Here is a 19,086-nt window from a genome sequence, read left to right as displayed (position 1 = left end):
ATAGTTCATTAGAATTGTCTACTAACAATGTCCAACAGTGTTTATACATACATCACAGGGGAATTTTTCCTGAAATTCATGAACATTTCAACCACAGCCTCATCTGCCATAATGAAAATAACAGGTGATGGAAACTGTTAAAATTTGTTTTTTAAATTGTTTTTAAAAAATTGTTGGATTAAAATGGCTCATTCCTTCTTGCCAAGTCTAATTTCATGGCTAGTAGAGATTTAAAATGTAAAAATTAATAATTTTATAATTACTCAGTACTTAATCAAATAAATACTATTACTTACATGTACTTACTATAGAGTTTTGGATTAGGGTTAGTTATTTGTAATTATGCATAATTTACTGTTATTACTATAATAAGTACATGTAGTAACGTATAACCACGGCACTATAAAATAAAGTGTTACAGACAGTTTAAATATGAAAAGAAAAACTTCAGAGAGAAAATAAATTGAAATCTGTACATTGTAATATATATATATATATATATATATATATATATATATATATATATATATATATATATATATATATATATATATATATCCCTGGCACATAAAAGTTCCTGAAATTGAAGAAACACCCCTATCTAAATGTGGTTTACATCATCTGCACTCATTCAGAATTTTTAATCGTTCGTGTTTGTCCAAATTTCAGAGCACCGTGAAGTACTATCTACAGTCGGATCTTTATCATCAGCCATCAGCCACTCGAGTGTGGCCCACACAGATAGAAATACTCACCAAACACCAAGAGCACATTCTTAAGATCTATGAAAGAATTGCATCAATGGGCTGCTTATCAGACACAACCAAACAACACACATCAAAGTGACCCGATAATACAGATACACAATCAAAATCTCTAAAACTCATGGAAAAACGCATGTAAAAATTGTAAGGATGGAATACATAAGTAAATCACTATGTTTTTAACTCTTTCAAGTCCTCACACAAACACACATGATTCTTTCAGACCCACACGGGCAGGGCAAACAAACACACGCACAGTGTGGTGTTTCCACACAGACAGAGATTAGATCATTATGATGGTAGATTGAGGTCTGTCAGACAGGTAGATAAGGAGCGAACCACACGCATGCACAGACGCTTTATGACTCATGTTTCAGCGAGTTTTCATTGCTCCGGAAACACACACAGCCCCGCAGAGAAGACCTCCCACAAAGCAGACAGAGCCAAGACTACACAACCAGACCCAACAAACAAACCACACCACAGCGTCAACACAGAGCCTATGCTGTCTGTCATTTCAATACCTTTAAACTACTTGTTGACTTCACTACTAATCCCCAAGATACTTTCACCCAATATGAGAAAAAAACTGATTGCGTAAAAGGAAACAACAACATGTTAGAGGAGCTTTAACAATATTAGAAACATATTTATTACAGAAAAAGATGTCTGAAAATTACATCTTAAGACTGAAAATACAAACATTTCATGAGACTTTGGATGATTCACAACCTCTTTTTCCAGGAGTGCAAAAGCACATTCTGAGACATAAATCCAAGTCAGAATATATCTGACCAAGTAACAAAAAAAAGAAAAAAGAAACAACATATATTTACAACACTAGAGAATGCATGAAAGTAGAAACTCAATAATACGCAATAAAAAGAGTAAAAACTACTCTTCTGCCACCTAGTGGTGCCTTTTGCAATTTTCACAAGCTCACTTGAGTTCGTTACTACTGCCACACAGAGGCTGACTTGAGAATTAAGCATTCGAATTTTGGCTACAAAAGCATTCAAAGTTTGTCTTTTTTGCTTGTTATTGGTTGGTCACTTTTATACAGAGATGGATCAGATTACCCAACTGATTGATTTTACAGATTTATCACATCTGTTCCCAGCATTAACTGAATTGGTGCAGAATTTACCCAAGCAAATCAAAATAGCTTGATTAGTACTGTTCACGTCAGAAAAAAATTCAGCTTTTGCTGAATTAACCCAATTTAGATTTGATAACACTACTGATATGAAGATGGTTTGTATAATAAAGCCATTACTAAAACACATACAATTCATTTGATTACCAACAGAATGGGGCTCAAAACCATATGTCGATAGTCCGAACAGCTGAAACCTCTTTCCTTTGCTCTATAAATAGAAAAAATAGAAAGAAAAATTCTTTATTCACTAGCAGGTTTTGACATGCATATGATACTGCTTCATGACAAGAGGTTTAATGGAGATAGAAATGAGATTTCACAATGATTTTGGAGACATTCAGTGAATTAGCACTCTTAAACACACTGTACTATAAGAGGCACATGATACATTCTGTATACAAGCAGAGATCATTTTACCTCTTTTATTCAGCCTTGTCTTTCTGCACTTGCCCTTCTTTCTCACGGTTTGTCATGCATTTATTCCAGTACATCAGGATCTGTGCTAACATCACCCCACTGCCACAACAGGCCAGTGCATGCATCTGACTTGAGAGAGAAAGGCCTGTGACCTTCAGAAAGAGAGAGAGAGATTATAAATATGAAAAGAGATATCATAATAATAATGGGTAATATTAACATACTAATGTGAATATGAAGACCAGAGCTAGTTGTCACACATTTTACTACAGTGAATGTTTAAATGTATTTACTTTTACTTTTTACATTTATTTTCTTTACAGGAATTAAACAAGTTGTTACAGTGGAACTGGTCATTAGGTTTTAGTAGTGACAGTAGTGACAGATCTTTTTCTTCCATATTGTGATGTCCATATTTACTATCAAAAAAGATTGAAAAAAAGTAGGGTGGAATACTTGGTTCTATCCATCGGATGAATGACTGAAGAAGTCCAGAATACATGCGTTACCAGTGAGAAGTCTGTGATTTCGCCGAAGATCAAGATATTTTAATAAAAAAATGCAAAATGTCAAAATGAAATTTTTAAACATATGCATGGATGAATACAAAAGTACAAAGAAAAGATTTCCAAACTTTTCACTGACCAACTTGTATGTATTTTGTAAATCTAAAATCTTTGCAACACACTCCAAAAAAGTTGGGACAAAGGCATGTTTACCACTGTATCACATGATCACCTTTCCTTTTAATTACACTTTTTAATCGTTTGGGAAAGGAGGACAGTAATTCTTGTAGTTATGCATGTGTACTTTTTGCCCAATCTCACCTGATACAAGACAGCTGCTCAACAGTCTGTGGTTGTTGTTGTCTGATTCTCCTTTTAATGAGGGGCCAAACATTTTCGATAGGAGACCGATCTGGACTGCAGGCAGGTCAGTCAAGCACATCCACTCTACTGTGTAGAGCAGTGGTCTCAAACTCAATTCCTGGAGGGCCACAGCTCTGCACAGTTTAGCTCCAACCAGCTCCAACTCACACCTGCTTGGAAGTTTCTAGTAATCCTGAAGACCTTGATTAGCTGGATCAGGTGTGTTTGATTAGGGTTGGATCAAAACTGTGCAGAGCTGTGGCCCTCCAGGAATTGAGTTTGAGACCACTGGTGTAGAGTGTCTACGAAACCACTCTGTTGTAGCACGTGCAGAACCAAGCCTGGCATTGTCTTGCTTCCCAAGAAAGATGTCATCTTGATGGCAGTTTATGTCTTTACACAATCCCAATATACGCCCCCACGTCAATGGTACCTCTACACATACACAAGTGAAGTCACCCATGACATTTGCACTGATGCACCCCATCCCATGGCAGATGTTGCTTTAGCACCTGTCGCTGATTAAAAAGTCTGGATGGCCCTTTCGTCTTTGGGATTGAGAACTAAGTGTCCGTTTTTCCAAAAAACAAGCTGAAACGTGGACTCATCTGACCACAGCACACATTTCCACTGTCTTTTGGACCATCTGAGATGAGCTCAGGCCCAGAGAACTCGAAACCATCACTGCATAGAATTGATGAATAGCTTTCTCCTTGTGTAACAGAGTTGTATTTCTTGATGCAGCAGCAGACTGTGTTAATTGACAGCGGTTTTCTAAAGTACTCCCGAGCCCATGTGGCTATATTTAACACAGTAGCTTGATGATTTCTCATGCAGTGCCATCTGAGGGCTTTAAGGTCAGTTTAACAGAGGTTTCCTGCCTTGCCCTTCATGGACTAAGATTTCTCTGGATTCCAAGAATATTTTCACAATATTAGATGTGGTAGATGGTGAAAAACCCAAATTCTTTGCAATGAAGCATTGAGAAATGTGATTTTTTAAATTGTTTGACAATTCTCTCATGAAATTTGGCACAAAGTGCTTGAGCCTGAGCCTTTGACGTATGCTCCTTTTAAACCCAAACACGATACTCTCACATATTACCAATTCACCTACTTATTGTGGACTGTTTCAAAACAGTTTATCTTGGATATTATATAATTGTTTCAATTTTATTTTTCCTCTGTCCCAATGTTTTTGGAGTGTGTTGCAGCCATCTAAATCAAAATTGATTTATATTTACAAAATACAATTAAGTTGATCAGCGAAAACATTGGAAAAATTTTCTTTGTACTTTTGTCAGTTAAATAAAGGTTCAAGAGAATTAACAAATCACAGATTCTTGATTTTATTGCATTTTACAAAACTTTTCTGGAAATGGGGTTGTACAATAACAAACCTTCTTTTTTGTCAATACGTATCATTATTAATCAACTGCACATGTTTAGAATTGTGTTATTTAAATAAATATATTTTATGTAAATAAATATAAAATATTTATAATTTTAGCTTGACTGACTTGAGAAGTCTTTACATAGCTGGCCACTATCTTAATGTATGCTAGTGTGATTTTATTGTGTTAACTCAACAGCCATAGCAAAATACTATGACATTAAAACTTTAGTCTGTAAGACAGAATTCACAAAAAATATCATTTAAAAGGAGTTTCAGGTACACTATATTGCCAAAAGTATTGGGATTGGCATATTTCAGGTGTTCCAATCACTACCATGGCCACAGGTGTATAAAATCAAGCACCTAGGCATGCAAACTGCTTCTACAAACATTTGTGAAAGAATGAGTCGCTCTCAGGAGCTCAGTGAATTCAAGCGTGGTACCGTGATAGGTTGCCACCTGTGCAACAAGTCCATTCGTGAAATTTCCTCACTACTAAATATTCCACAGTCAACTGTTAGTGGTATCATAACAAAGTGGAAGCAATTGGGAACAACATCAACTCAGCCAAGCACTGGTAAGCCACGTAAAATCACAGAGCGGGGTCCTGGGGATGGCCCCTTCCTGTTTCAACATGACTGCGCACCAGTGCACAAAGCAAGTCCATAAAGACATGGATGTTTGGTGTGGAGGAACTTGACTGTCCTGCACAGAGTCCTGACCTCAACCCGGCAGAACACTTTTGGGATGAATTAGAGCGGAGACTGTGAGCCAGGCCTTCTCACCAACATCACTGCCTGACCTCACAAATGTGCTTCTAGAAGAATGGTCAAAAATTCCCATAAACACACTCCTAAACCTGGTGGAAAGCCTTCCCAGAAGAGTTGAAGCTGTTATAGCTGCAAAGGGTGGGCCAACTCCATATTAAACCCTACGGATTAGGAATGGGATGTCATTAAAGTTCATGTGCACGTAAAGGCAGGCGTCCCAAAACTTTTGGCAATATGGTGTATTTGACTTTGTTTTTGAAAGCCATCATATAAAACCACTGCTAGATAAAGCATTTATCTCACAAACATTTGTGTAATAGGACATTTAACTCAAAACCAGTTACTGAGATATAGACCTTGAAACAATATCCCTGTTTGACAACCAACCCTAGTCTCCCTTACATGAGTACAATATCTGCCCTGAACGTGTACATGTGCGCGCGTGTGTGTGTGTGTGTGTGTGTGTGTGTGTGTGTGTGTGTGTGTGTGTGTGTGTGTGTGAGTTTGCACCTGCAGGGAACTGAAGATACGCCCCAGAGAGCCGAGAAAGTCCAGGAAAACAGAGAGTGCAGACAGCTGTCCTGTGTGTCCACATTTAAAGTTACTGACTGCCTGGAAAAACTGAAACACAAACAACATAAAATACAAAAAAAAAAAAAAAATCTTTTTTGTTTTTATTTAAAAAATTTTTACACATGCAAATTTTTGGGGTGGGGGGTTGAACAAAGTCCTGTCTTACCCTTCCAGCAATAACCAACAGCACATTCCAATCATGCAGTGTCAAAACCACTAACACAGGGGTCAAAGGTGAGGCCAGGAGGAACATAAAGCCACAGTATAGAGCAAGAAAATATATACCTGCATGAAGAACCCAAACAAACGTTAGATTATGAAGAAGGACATTCTCTCCATATGGTTTAAGCCTTCTTTTTCTAACCTTTTATGGTTTTCCCTCGGTAGTGCTGGATGAGCAATGCCAGGACAGCAATCTGGATCAATGCAAACAAACTTTCCCCCCAGGCTCTGCACACACACACACGTTTGTTTTTGTGAATTGTGGGGACATTCCATAAGCGTAAAGGTTTCTATACTGTACAAACCATATTCTCTATCCCCCTACCACTAAACCTACCTATCATAGAAAACTGTGCACATTTTTACGTTCTCAAAAAACCTCATTCTGTATGATTTATAAGCCTTTTGAAAAATGGGGACATGGGGTAATGTCCTCATAAGTCACCTCTCCTTGTAATATCTATGTCATACCCATGTCATTATACAAATTTGTGTCCTGATATGTCACAAAAACGCATGCACACACACACACACATACGCGCGCACGCACATACACGCACACACACATATGCATGTCTAAGCATGACACTTAGCACATTCCTCTCTACAGTATATGTAAACTTTTGACATTAATGCAAAAGCTGTTTTACCCAATGGGAAAGTTTTGAGTGTAGCAGAAAGCTGCATGAGTAGAGATGGCCAACAGCTCCAGAAAAACAGATGCAAGACACAGTCCATTAGAACTTCCAGACCAAAGAACTTTGCAGATCTGAGGCAGTGGAGCTGTGCAAAGAAGCAGTGTTATTTTATTATTATTTTGAATTAGTTTTCATTTTCATATTTTCTGTTTTCATTTTAGTTAAAGTTTTAATAATTTTGTATATATATATATATATATATATATATATATATATATATATATATATATATATATATTTTTTTTTTTTTTTTTTTTTTTTTTTTTTTTTTGGTAGTTTTTGCCAATATAATTTTTATTATTTTTTTTTTTCTTCTGATTTTATTACACTAAAATGAGAAAAGTTGCCTTGGAAACTATCTTAAATTTAAAAAAATATATACTTTTTTGTATTTTATTATATTTTTAGTAAAGGTTTGTTTTTCAAGTGACAGAATAGTTTTTTTATGGCTTTAGTTTTATTTAACAATAATAACCCAGGGAATAAGTTGATAAACACATACTATAAAACAGTGTCAATAGATAGAGCTGAGAAAATATTAAGTAATTTTTTTCAACTTTGGAGGATATGAAATATACAGGACTGATATTAAATAGACTACTACTTACCAATAACAATTCCCATCAAAATAAATATTCCCATAATCTTACTCAGGATAATCTTCAGACAAGGTACTAGAGAACAATACACACAGTAAAGAAATATCATGTCTACAGGCCAAACACACACTGGAGACTGAACATCTGTCATATGTGCACACATTAACATCATTACAACAAGTCATCTGTGTGATGCAGTAATAATGCTATTACGATAACATAACAGTAAAATGCCTTTTTTTAGGATATGTTTTCACAAATCAGGACATATATTAACTGAGAAATGAATATATGGATACATTCACTGACATTTTCACAAGTTTATACGAGAAAAAAGCTCACCGTGCATAAAGTTGAAGTAAATAAAAAAGTGGTCATAACATTTTTCTGGCATGAAGAAAGTTAACAAAAACTCTTTAAACGGAGGCATCGTCCCTTGGTCAGACGTGTCCATAGTTCATGTAGTCCTGTCAGTGGTCGTTTATCGTATCCCGACCCAAATCTTCAGCACGGAGAATAATCAGTGAATTAAATACATTGGCAGCTTCCTTTTACAAGGCTAAACTAATTAGTCGTCTAAAATACGTGACTTTTTGTCGTCGTTTATAACGTCTAAGCTAAATCTTTTTTTCAACTAATGGCCATTCATAACAAATGATGGTAAATTGACGGTAAAGCAAGCCTCACCAATGATGTTAAGTTTTAGAGGGGCGTGCATGTCTCTGGGGTTAGAGACCATATACATGTACGGCAGTTAGCTTATGCTGTTTTTAAAGCTCCCGAATGGAGAGCCTTTTCCTGGAAATGTGTTAACGCAGTTAAATTATTTAATAATCAAAGCCTGTTTAGTTCACAAAATAGTTTCTGTTTTTCCGCAATTCCATGTTTTTGTCATCAGTATGCCGCGCCAGCCCCGCAGCACTGGAAAACTGTGTTCGTACAGGGGGCGCTCGCGGCTCAGACATACAGACAAATGCTGCATACTACTCAGAAAGATATGGTAAAAAAAAAAAAAAATGCTAGTATTCCGTTCCGAATTCAGCAAAAATCTAATGCGGCCGCATTCAAATCGATTCAAATACAACAATCAGCTAACAAGTGCTCTCTTGGGGAAATTGTCTCTTCATTTCTGAGAGTTCTCAATCAAACAACAAAGCACATAGGCCTACATTTTCTTCACCAAATACATTTCACATTATTTGTGACCCTGGACCACAAAACCAGTCATAAGTTGGGTATATTTGTGGAAATAGCCAACAATACATTGTATGGATCAAAATGATTTATTTTTCTTTTACGCCAAAAATCATTAGGATATTAAGTACAGATCATGTTCCATAAAGATATTTTATAAATTTCCTACCTTAAATATATCAAAAATGTATGCAGTAGTAATATGTGTTGCTAAGGAGTTAATTTGGACAACTTTAAAGGCGATTTTCTAAATATTTAGATTTTTTTGCACCCTCAGATTCCAGATTTTCAAATAGTTGCATCCAAAATTGCAGCCAAATATTGTCCTATCCTAACAAACCATACATCAATGGAAAGATTATTCATTCAGATTTCAGATAATGAATAAATCTCAATTTAAAAACATTGACCCTTATGACTGCTTTTGTGGTCCAGGGTCATATTTTTGGTATCATTTAAATAAAAAAACAAAACAACAACAAAAAAAAAAACATAAAAAAAAAAAAACCAACATAATATTAATACAGTTGAATTTCAAACATCTTTATTACTCGACCTAAACAATAACTGAGTAGAATAGTCCAATCTGAATTTATAGTCATATAAATGAAGTGCATATACATGAAGTCCTATCCTTAAAATATATACCTATATGTCTTTTTAAATATGGACTAATTGTGATTCTGTAATTTTTTTCTGTCATCATACTTTATTGAATTTGAGGGTACTAAGTTGACAATATATAAATAAAATAGTATACATGTAAAATTCTTAGTAGTAATATTATATGAATGATACTTTAAAAACAAATGATATCAGATGTATTTTATACGTTCTATAAAAACCAGGAGGCTTAATGGCCCAGGTAAGGGGCAATTTACATTATTTTCAATTTGTCACTGCACTATAACTACAGCTATATTACACATTTTTCTATTTATTCCCCTAAACATAATACACAGTATGAGCCACTAATCATGCTAAACATGTAATCAGTAAATTTCTCATGGGAGATGTTTATGTTTGGCTTGTGTTGCCTTCCTATTAACTTTTTATGAGACTGTAAATAGATTTATTAATAGAACATTAATTTCTATTTAATTATGTGTATTTAATTATTTATTTATGTATTTTTGTTTTGTTTTAAAACCTCTTTTAATGCTTTGCTTATTCTCACAAATTTCAGTTGATTTTTGGTGCATGCATATTAAGTACTGAAGCATAAACAAAGGAATTGTTTTTATTTTCTGAAGTGACAACTATACAAGCTAAGTATGAGGGGAAACTGAGGATATTGATGATCATTATCTTGTCATGCTAATCCGAGCAAATTTGTGTGAATTGTGTTTGAGACAATGGAAGAATTTAATTTGATAGTCACGTTAAAAATTAAATCATGAACGAATACTGAGATAAGATGCCAAGATAAGAGGACTTTATAATCTGATATTGGTTCATATTCTTTTAACACTAAAGATATGTGTTATTCTTTTACTGATCTTAAGTAAACTATTTAAAACACTCCAAAACAAGTTACTATGCTACAGGGGTATAAACACATAGCCACTATCACTCAATGGATACATGAGAGGAAAATACTAGATGAAACAACATTTTATTTTTTATTTTTGCATTGGAATTTACTACAATGATTTGTGTAGTTATAGCCACACCCAACTGTTTTGATGATCCACTGATTGCTAATAGTTTAAAGAATGCTTGCGTGAAGGGATGTGCATCCTGAAGAAGGCCGTGTCAAGCCAAAACACCTTGATCAACACTTTTAATGTTTTTATGACTTAGCTCAGTTTATTAAAGGCTTTTTATGCTTAACCATGCGAGTGCCTTGGAATATTTTGTTGTTTCATTTAAAACACTTTCCAAATAAATATTTTGTGACATTGACATTATATGTGATATTATGTGATTTTATAATGGTTTGATACTTTTAATGAAAGATTGCCGCAATCTTTTTGTCCATGGTTTCCCTAAAAGGGTGTGTCAGTCGGTATGTTTTAGTTTGCTGGGGTTAGGGGTTATGCAAACAGGAAAAGCCTTTAAAGGAGAGATGTGTTCTTGTAGTGTTTCCATAAACCATGACAGCACCTCTTCTCAAACATAAACTCTGCTGAACATCAAAAACTAACTCATACTGTGTGACAAACAAAATCTGTTTATTCTCAGTCATTAGAAATTTGTTCTACTCCTTTAATGGAAATACTAACACAAAATGTTCAAAAGCGTGGGAACTTTCTTGAGTGAAATAAACCAGTTACAACAGCAGAATGAGTACATGTTATTAGTACATATAGGCTGGGAGGCAACTGTCGTTTAATAATTCCTCTTTTATACTGACATTGATGGTCTTTTAGATAACATTATTTGTTTTACAGCGTCACTGTCAAGGTGTTTTTCTCTCAGTACGCAGACAGTCCAAAGTCCCACAGTGCATTTGGTTTATAGCACCCTGTTCAAACATAGTTTAGTGAATACAACACACATCCCACATACATATTTCCTGCAGTTCATAATTTCTTTCATGTCAGACCTGCCTCTGGCTGCAACTGAATGATTATGTACTGTTTATATGTGTTATGACAACCAGAGTGACATTTCTGAATCTCCACAAAAATTAAATAAAATGCATATAAAACATACATATTATGTAATAAACATAATTTGTATAAATGGGTCATAGACTGTAGTTTTTAACGTTTGATGATGGTTGTTTTAAAAGGTCCAGAGCCGTATTCACAAAACATTTTATTCTCCTAAATAGCAGTAAAAGTTCTTAGTTAAGAGTTTTCTCTTAAAAAGCTGCTGAGACAAGCTTTTATTAAGGAATAGAGAGAAGTCTTAATCTACGAGTAAGGGCGGGATTGACCTCGTTGCTATGAATGATAGCAACAGACTTACTAACAATGCACACAGTGATTCATGCTGATAGGGCAGGGGTCTCCGTCATCATAGAAATATTGTAGAACGAGGTATCATGTTGTCATATTCAAATTAAGATTTTAAAATAAAAATTGTTGCCATATTCAAATAAAGATTTTAAAATGTAGGCTAAGTGTCACTAATTAAACAAGTATATGTTCAGCTAATTGTCAGCCTCTTACATGTCTGCATGTCTACATGTCAGCGACAAATTATGTTTTATAAACAAAGGTCGGGAGGAGCACGTTCAAATGGTTAAAGGTGCTAAAGAGGATGTTTTGTTTTATACATTTTTGCAATATTACTTGAAACTGTCTTTACTAACTGATAAACTATTTATTAGGTGCACTGAAAGGAATAATACATCATCTGTGCACGAGGTAGGGCCTTAAAAACATCAGCCAATCGTTTACGCGATCATCACGTAAACGATTGGCCCTCTGGCTTGTCAATCACTGCCGTGACATTCCCTGTGAGAGACGAGCGCGGCTGCGCGCTCCAATAACTTTCCACACTCCACAGGCGCCGCATGCAATGTTTTTGTCCGGAGACAGGAGTAACAACTGCAGATTATGAGTTACCTGCGGTGAGTCCGACATAATGAATCCACTAACACGACACAGCGAATGCCGGTGGTAAACACTCGTGTTCCAATACTCGTGCACGAATTTTGGGAGGCGTTCCCTCGAAAGGAATGGGGGCTGTTCTTACGCATGCGCTCATTTCATAAACTCAGTAACAGTCTTTGGTTTCTCAGTCGACGAAAAGATCCTCTTTATCACCTTTCATCTAATCAGCTTGAGAGGAGGATATGGAGGAGTACTCTGTGTCTGGGCTAAATTCCGAGCTCGGAGCCCTCGATCCCCTTGGACAGCACATCAAATACACTAATTTTACTCATTTACTTTATTCGATCATTTGTAAGTGTGAACTCGTGAAAACAAACTGCAACATGTAATCAGATATTATTTTCTTTTTTTCTTTTCAAAGACTTATTTTTTTGGCATTTTTGCATTTTTATTATGATAGGACATGTGAGTAAACAGGAAGAGAAGTGGGAGAGAGAAAGGGGGGATGGGATCAGAAAGGTTCATAAGCCGGAACTCGATCTCGGGTCACGCGAGCTGCCCACAAGGCTATCGGCACAAACAATAGGACATTATTTTAAACTTGACGGCAATGTTTTATTCTACATCATTCAATGCATTTTGCCTGTACATAAATGAACCTTTATGTTATGTCATTGCAGATTAAAATCTTAAAAAAATAAATATTTATTGCATTTATGAAGAAACGATTCAGCACCCAAGGCTCTATCACCTATTGCCTCAATGGTGTACAGTGTCTTTGGCCAGATTGCTGAGGCGGACATCCATTTTAGGATTGTTTGTGATTTGGTCTTACTTAGAAGTCCTCTTGATTACCCCTAACTTTTTAAAGATTTAGAAAGTTGGTTTTAGCTCTAAAACGCTTTGTGAAATACTCAAAAAATGTAGGAGTCCTAACATAGTTTCTCCTAAATCGGCACATTAGGAGCTACTTTTAGACTTAAAATGTTTTGTGAATACGGCCCCTGTTGTTTATTAAAAAAGTCTGTGTGATTCCAGAGATTTCAGGGTAATAGGATTTGCTTGCTGTGTACAAACTGTTGAAATGTTAACAATCACAAGAGAACATAAAACAATATATTTTTATATTGTATCGTTTATTTAGTCATAGATTCTCCAGAAAGGGTGGGGTTAGAGGAACTGTATTCCATGGGCTGGTCTTATCTTAACTCAATAATAAATGACCAGCAGTGTTTATAAAAACACTGCACTCTGGCAGACAGGCGACTTCAGGGTGTGTACAAGACTCAGAGACAACGACCAAACTTTTTGTCAAGGTCTTTTATCAAGGAGCTTTTGATATTAAATACTGTACATATTACAACTGTTATTCTCTGACTTCAGGATTAACACCCATCTTGCAGCATGTGTACAGGAAAATGTGCGCTTTGCGTCGGGACAAGTCTGTACCCATTGGCGGTCATCTCCATAATCTGTAATATTATGCTGTTTTTTCCTGGCTGGGATGTAAAGTACGCACAGAACAGCCAAATTACAGAGGAGGTCAAATACATGGGAGGACTGATTGGAGGGGGGATAATGGTGAGTCTGGTTATGTTTAATTGTAACGCTGACCTATTTAAACATCATAGAGAGTATATATGATAATATATATCGTATAAATATGATTCTCAGTTTAGTCTGGGCCTTGTCAGTCACATGTTTGCTACAAATAAGCTCCCTTTGTAAGAATATGCAGAGTCTTAATTTGATTTAGGAAAGGAATGTAAGAAAAAAAGAAAAGTAAAGAAAAGAGTTTGCCTTATTTTATAAGAAACCATAAGATAAAAAAAAAGAAAGAAAAAAAGATGTTTAATGTGTAATGCCTATCTTTATGAGTCAAAGAGTGTGATTCTCCTAATAAGGTATTATAGTGGTTTTACATCCGAATCAAAGTAAATCGAATGTGAAAAGGGTGGCCTTGAAACATAAATGTACAAAATACATTTATTGTGTGTTAAAGTCAATCCAAAATGTATCAAATGACAAAATGATGAAACATACTGCCCTCTCTATTCTCCAGGTGTTGATTCCAGCATTTCACATTCACCTGACTGGAAAGCAGGGTTGCTGTGCTAATCGCTGTGGGGTGAGTGAGCAACCCTGCCACCAACATACTCTTTATTTTTAGTCCGCAGTTTATAAATATCTACAATCCTTTAGTAATCAAGTTATGAAGAGAATTGTCCACTAGACATTTACAAGCCCAGGAGAAGTGATGCATTTGCCACATTTAAGCTTAAAACAAGGGTGTCCAATCCTGTTCCTGGAGATCTACCTTCCTGTAAATTTCAGCTCCAACCCTGATCAAACACAACTGAACCAGCTAATTAAGATATTCAGAAACACTTGATAATTACAGACATGATCGGGGTTGGATCTGAACTCGGCAGGTAGGTAGATCTCCAGGAACAGCATTGTGCATGCCTGGCTTAAAACGTACAAGTAAATCTGTTTAGGGATAAAAATAAAAAAGCTTCCATATTCAGAGCATTTAGAAAGCCAAGTGCAGAGATTTTATTCTAAGCAAACCTAATCTAATATAGCTGCGAGCAGCAATTATTGGGGTTCAAGCGCTTTAAGGCCTTTAAGCACATGCGTAAAAAGGTATTATGTTTTAATTAGCAAGCCTGTAAACACTTAGATCATAGATGGAAAAGACCATTTACAGCCAAGAGGCAATTTACCATAGGAAATATATGTTGTTGTTTTTTTTTTTTAGCAATTATAGCGCCACCTATGGTCTGATCTCCATAAAAGTTTGCATGCTTCTTTATAATCATATGTCGCATGTGCTCACGTAATATCAAGAAGTTGAGTTTTAATTTAGGATTTATAGGCTTTTTAGTATATTTTGCCACACCCTTTTCTAAATGACCCTGTTATAGCTATCCAAAAGGTAAAGTTCGACATTTTTTTGATAATTCGATTTTTTTATATATATATATATATATATATATATATATATATATATATATATATATATATATATATATATATATATATATTATTTATTCATTGGTTCTATTGAGGATGAGCAAAAAAACTAGGACTAGTTTGCAAAAGTTTTTTTTTTTACATAATCACGAATATTTAATGAATGATTTGATTAACAGCAGTGGTTCTTGAGGCAAATTTGTTCAGTATGATGAGATCAAAAAAAAAAAATGATATGAATGTTGTGTGTATGTGTGAAAGTTTTAGCCATTTTTATTTTTTCCATATTATAATGTCATCAAGTGGCCAGTCGCCGCATCCTTTTTGTGGCATCCACGCGCCCACAAAATGAGCTCTATGTGTGTCGAGTTTGGTTAAAATGTCTCATTCTGTTCACAAGTTATAGCCATTTTAGTAAAAGTGGCTTTGAACATTTTGGCAAACCTTAGAGACCGTGAATCGGAGTTTCAACTTTTTTTGTGATAATTATTGACCATCAGACTCCAGAGAATCTTGCTGCACTGGTTTGGTTCCGATCGGGACTAGTTTGCAAAAGTAGGTTTTTCAAGAAATGCCAAATACACGAATCCGATGCATGAATTTTGTCTGTCTTGAGCCAAGGATTCCAATAATATAAGACTATTGAGTCTACACCTAACGGATTAGGAGTTATGAGTAATTTCGCCCCTTACTGAACCCCTAATAAAAGAAAAGAAAATGGTCACATACATGCACAAGAGTTGACCAATGACAACGTGAGTATATAGGCCTACAAACAGATCGACTGACAAATGAGAAACAGGTTTTAAGACTTAGGACAAAAAACACAACAGGAAATACCCAAAATACCTTTAAAATGAAAGTAACATTACAAAGAACAAGAAAACCTTAACTGAAAACAGACAACCATTTAAAGTTGCTTCGGCAAAGACCTAAATCCCAAATGAATTAAAAATCTATTATGATGATATATACACACATGTAGGACAGATATGTGTTGTGTTTCTAGATGTGTTGTGAGATCAGTGCCTATACTGCATCAGAATTAAGAAAGAATTTTTGCTGTGGACAGAATCTTCCCAAAAACAGTATGACAAATAAATGTATTTATAAAGTAACTAAGAACATGTGATGTACATCATTTGTCATGTGCTGGACAGACCGAAGTACAGACCTGTTTGAAAATACACAGGCGCTCTTCTGTTGTGCAAAAAAAAAAAAAAAAAATCTATAAAGATGTGACTCATGAGTCTGACATGTGGCTTGAAAAATGTGCCCTTATTGTGACTTTTAGCAAATATTTGCAGTTTGTGAACCTCAACAGTTTTACAGGAATCACTGGCTGACAACCACATTGAACGGTGACGGATGTGTAGGAGTTCAGTTATCAGACATGTTGTTGTGTGATCGGGAATTTTGAAATATGTGGAAAATTCATGGATAATAATTTATAATAATTGCATGCAGTGTATGCTGCTCTCTACTTTTAAATAATTAAAAGCTAAAGTAAGATACCAACTGTTTTTACACTACCAGTCAAAAGTTTGGAACAATTAAGTATAATATTAAGAATAACATTTTTCATGTTTTTGAAAGAAATCTCTTATTCTCAACAAGGTTCTATTTGATCAGAAATACAGTAAAAACAGTAATATTGTGAAATATTAACATTTAAAATAACTGTTTTGTTTTTACTGTATTTTTTATCAAATAAATGCAGCCCTGGTGAGCATAAGAGACTTCTTCCAAAAACGTGGATAGATTAATTCATTTTCTAAACTTCTGTCCACTAACTAAGACATTCTCACAATGCATTTTCTATTTCAGATGTTCCTGTCCATTTTATTTGCAGCAGTGGGTGTAGCTGGCGCCCTTTATAGTTTCGTAGTGGCAATGATGGGTCTAATCAATGGACCATACTGCAAATATTTACTTATTATATGGGGAACTCCCTTTAAAGAGAGGTAAGAGATACATATCAGCACTGTAAAGCATGTAATAACACATTTTTTCTGTTTAAACATGTTGTTATGTCTATATCTTTCAGAAACGAGAGTTACCTTAAGGACCGTGACACGTGGGGAACTTGCATTGAGCCAAAGAATGTGGTGGAGTTTAATGTGGGTCTGTTCTCAACACTGCTAGTGACCAGTGCCGTGCAGCTCGTCCTCTGTGCTGCGCAGATGATCAACGGCCTCTTCGGCTGCCTCTGTGGAACCTGCAAGAAAGAGAAAGGGGTGAGAGTCTCCATTTGAGAAACAAAAAGAGATTGGTGAATGAGGAATACAAGAAAAGTTGTGGCACAATCTAATAAATAAAATAAACTGTCGACGTCGGTGAACGCTGAATGTCGCCTCTCTACCGTGCGACACGGTAAACAGATCATCATTGTAAACGAAATTCTACAAAACTTCAGTGAAAAAAATAAATAAATAATAAAATGATCATGCGATGCGATAAAATAGCTTCTATTCCCTGCAAACGATACCATTAAAAATGTTAACGTTCCACTTAATGGCAGAAACAAAACAAAAGGTAAGCAAGAATCCGTATTAATTTCAGTACCTTTGCGTCCCAAATGACGCACTATACACTATGTACTTGTGCACTATGCACTCATCCATGTAGTGCGTGAATTGTATAAGGTTATTTTGTCATTTAACAACGGAGTCCGATCCTCCTTTCCTCTCCGCTACGTAATTAAAGCTGCGACAGTTGAGTGCACGAAGTGTCCAACATTCCACACTTCGTTTTTTCCGTTAATTTAGTGCACCATCCGGGTATTTAAAGTGCACTTTTTCTTTTTGGAATTTTCAGTGTGAACGCACTACTGCACTATTTGTACTTAAAAACGTCATAGAATAGTGCACAAGTACGCGAATTGGGACGCACCTTACGAATACTATGGTAATAGAGGGCGATCCTGTCAAAATGGCGGCGCCGCCCCGGCATGCAACGAGGCGTGACGTCGGTTCGTAATTACAGATTGAATGTCTTCTAAACAGCATGGCTGTACATTTTTTGTTTTAAATAATTTGACTGGTCGTATGTTCTTTTCCTTTACCTTAATAACGTAATTAAGTAATAAAACCTAAGAGCATAACAGCGGTACTGAGACTTTTGTCTGTTGGCATTGTCTTACACTTTCTTCCATGTTTTTTTAGCCACTGTAAGCTCTCACTGCTCCAGATGCCAGGGAGATCGCATCTACTATTCAGCCAGCCTCCCTAATCAGTTAACAAGCGCCCTCTTGTGGAAGATGCACTCTAAACATTTATATAGAGGTTTTTTTGTACTTTTCTGTGTACACTTAATCGTGTTGTCAGGGTCACATATTGATGTTTATTGCTGATGTTTTGGTTTAATACTGTTTTTTTTTTTTTTTTCAAGTAACAGCTTATGTATAACTATTTCCAGAGTGAATAATATTTTAAAGGAAAATGGCTTTAATTAATGACATAACATTAATAACATTTGTTTTTGTATCTATCTGTATTTTTGTAGTTTAGAAATTAAATACACATACTACAAATAAATAAAATCCAAACTGTTACACGATGTGGGGAATGTGACTTTAATTCACGTTTAATTTAATTACACAATTTAATTCTCTCCAGAAACCTATGAAGTTAATTCAAAATTACTTAAAATATTTATAATCAAAGTCAAATACACACACATGTAAAAAATACAATCCTGGTTTTACATAGTTTTTCAATTTTGTAGAGGGTTGGAGTTCTTCAGCTATACCAGCATGACGCTTTCAGTGCTGAATCAAATAGCAGAATATTTAAAGTCAATACATTTCAAAAGGTATGATATTCCACAAAATATAATACTGCAATATTGTACTGCTTATCTCAGTACATTGGTTTTATATGATTTGAAAGATGAATGTAGGGTCTGTCCACTGTATAAATGTCTTTTGGCAGAATGACTGAATG

At 35.4% G+C, this 19,086-nt stretch overlaps 2 protein-coding genes across 3 annotated transcripts; one reads left to right on the top strand and one right to left on the bottom strand.

Annotated features, from left to right (window-relative positions):
- Nucleotides 1-1,382: 1,382 nt before the first annotated feature.
- Nucleotides 1,383-17,339, bottom strand: mpdu1a (mannose-P-dolichol utilization defect 1a). 2 transcript variants are annotated; one of them, XM_048187470.1, is made up of 8 exons: nucleotides 17,203-17,339; nucleotides 7,476-7,541; nucleotides 6,820-6,952; nucleotides 6,312-6,397; nucleotides 6,114-6,232; nucleotides 5,885-5,995; nucleotides 2,341-2,492; nucleotides 1,383-2,131 (listed from the first exon to the last, which is right to left on the bottom strand). In XM_048187470.1, the coding sequence occupies exons 2-7, from the start codon at nucleotides 7,507-7,509 to the stop codon at nucleotides 2,346-2,348; spliced, it is 630 nt and encodes a 209-aa protein (XP_048043427.1). In that variant the 5' UTR covers nucleotides 7,510-7,541; nucleotides 17,203-17,339; the 3' UTR covers nucleotides 1,383-2,131; nucleotides 2,341-2,345. The 2 variants fall into 2 exon arrangements, with proteins under 2 accessions (XP_048043427.1, XP_048043426.1); XM_048187469.1 differs by lacking the exon at nucleotides 17,203-17,339 and adding an exon at nucleotides 7,809-8,400.
- tm4sf21a (transmembrane 4 L six family member 21a) lies at nucleotides 13,407-18,696 on the top strand. The gene is made up of 5 exons (XM_048187473.1): nucleotides 13,407-13,747; nucleotides 14,229-14,294; nucleotides 16,970-17,106; nucleotides 17,190-17,379; nucleotides 18,307-18,696. The coding sequence occupies exons 1-5, from the start codon at nucleotides 13,571-13,573 to the stop codon at nucleotides 18,313-18,315; spliced, it is 579 nt and encodes a 192-aa protein (XP_048043430.1). The 5' UTR covers nucleotides 13,407-13,570; the 3' UTR covers nucleotides 18,316-18,696.
- The last annotated feature ends 390 nt before the right edge of the window (nucleotides 18,697-19,086 follow it).

This window comes from Megalobrama amblycephala, linkage group LG4 (assembly GCF_018812025.1).
Source record: "Megalobrama amblycephala isolate DHTTF-2021 linkage group LG4, ASM1881202v1, whole genome shotgun sequence".
Classification (NCBI taxonomy): Eukaryota; Metazoa; Chordata; class Actinopteri; order Cypriniformes; family Xenocyprididae; genus Megalobrama; species Megalobrama amblycephala.
The sequence above is the reverse complement of the archived record's forward strand: the minus strand, read 5'-3'. Positions and strand labels throughout refer to the sequence as shown.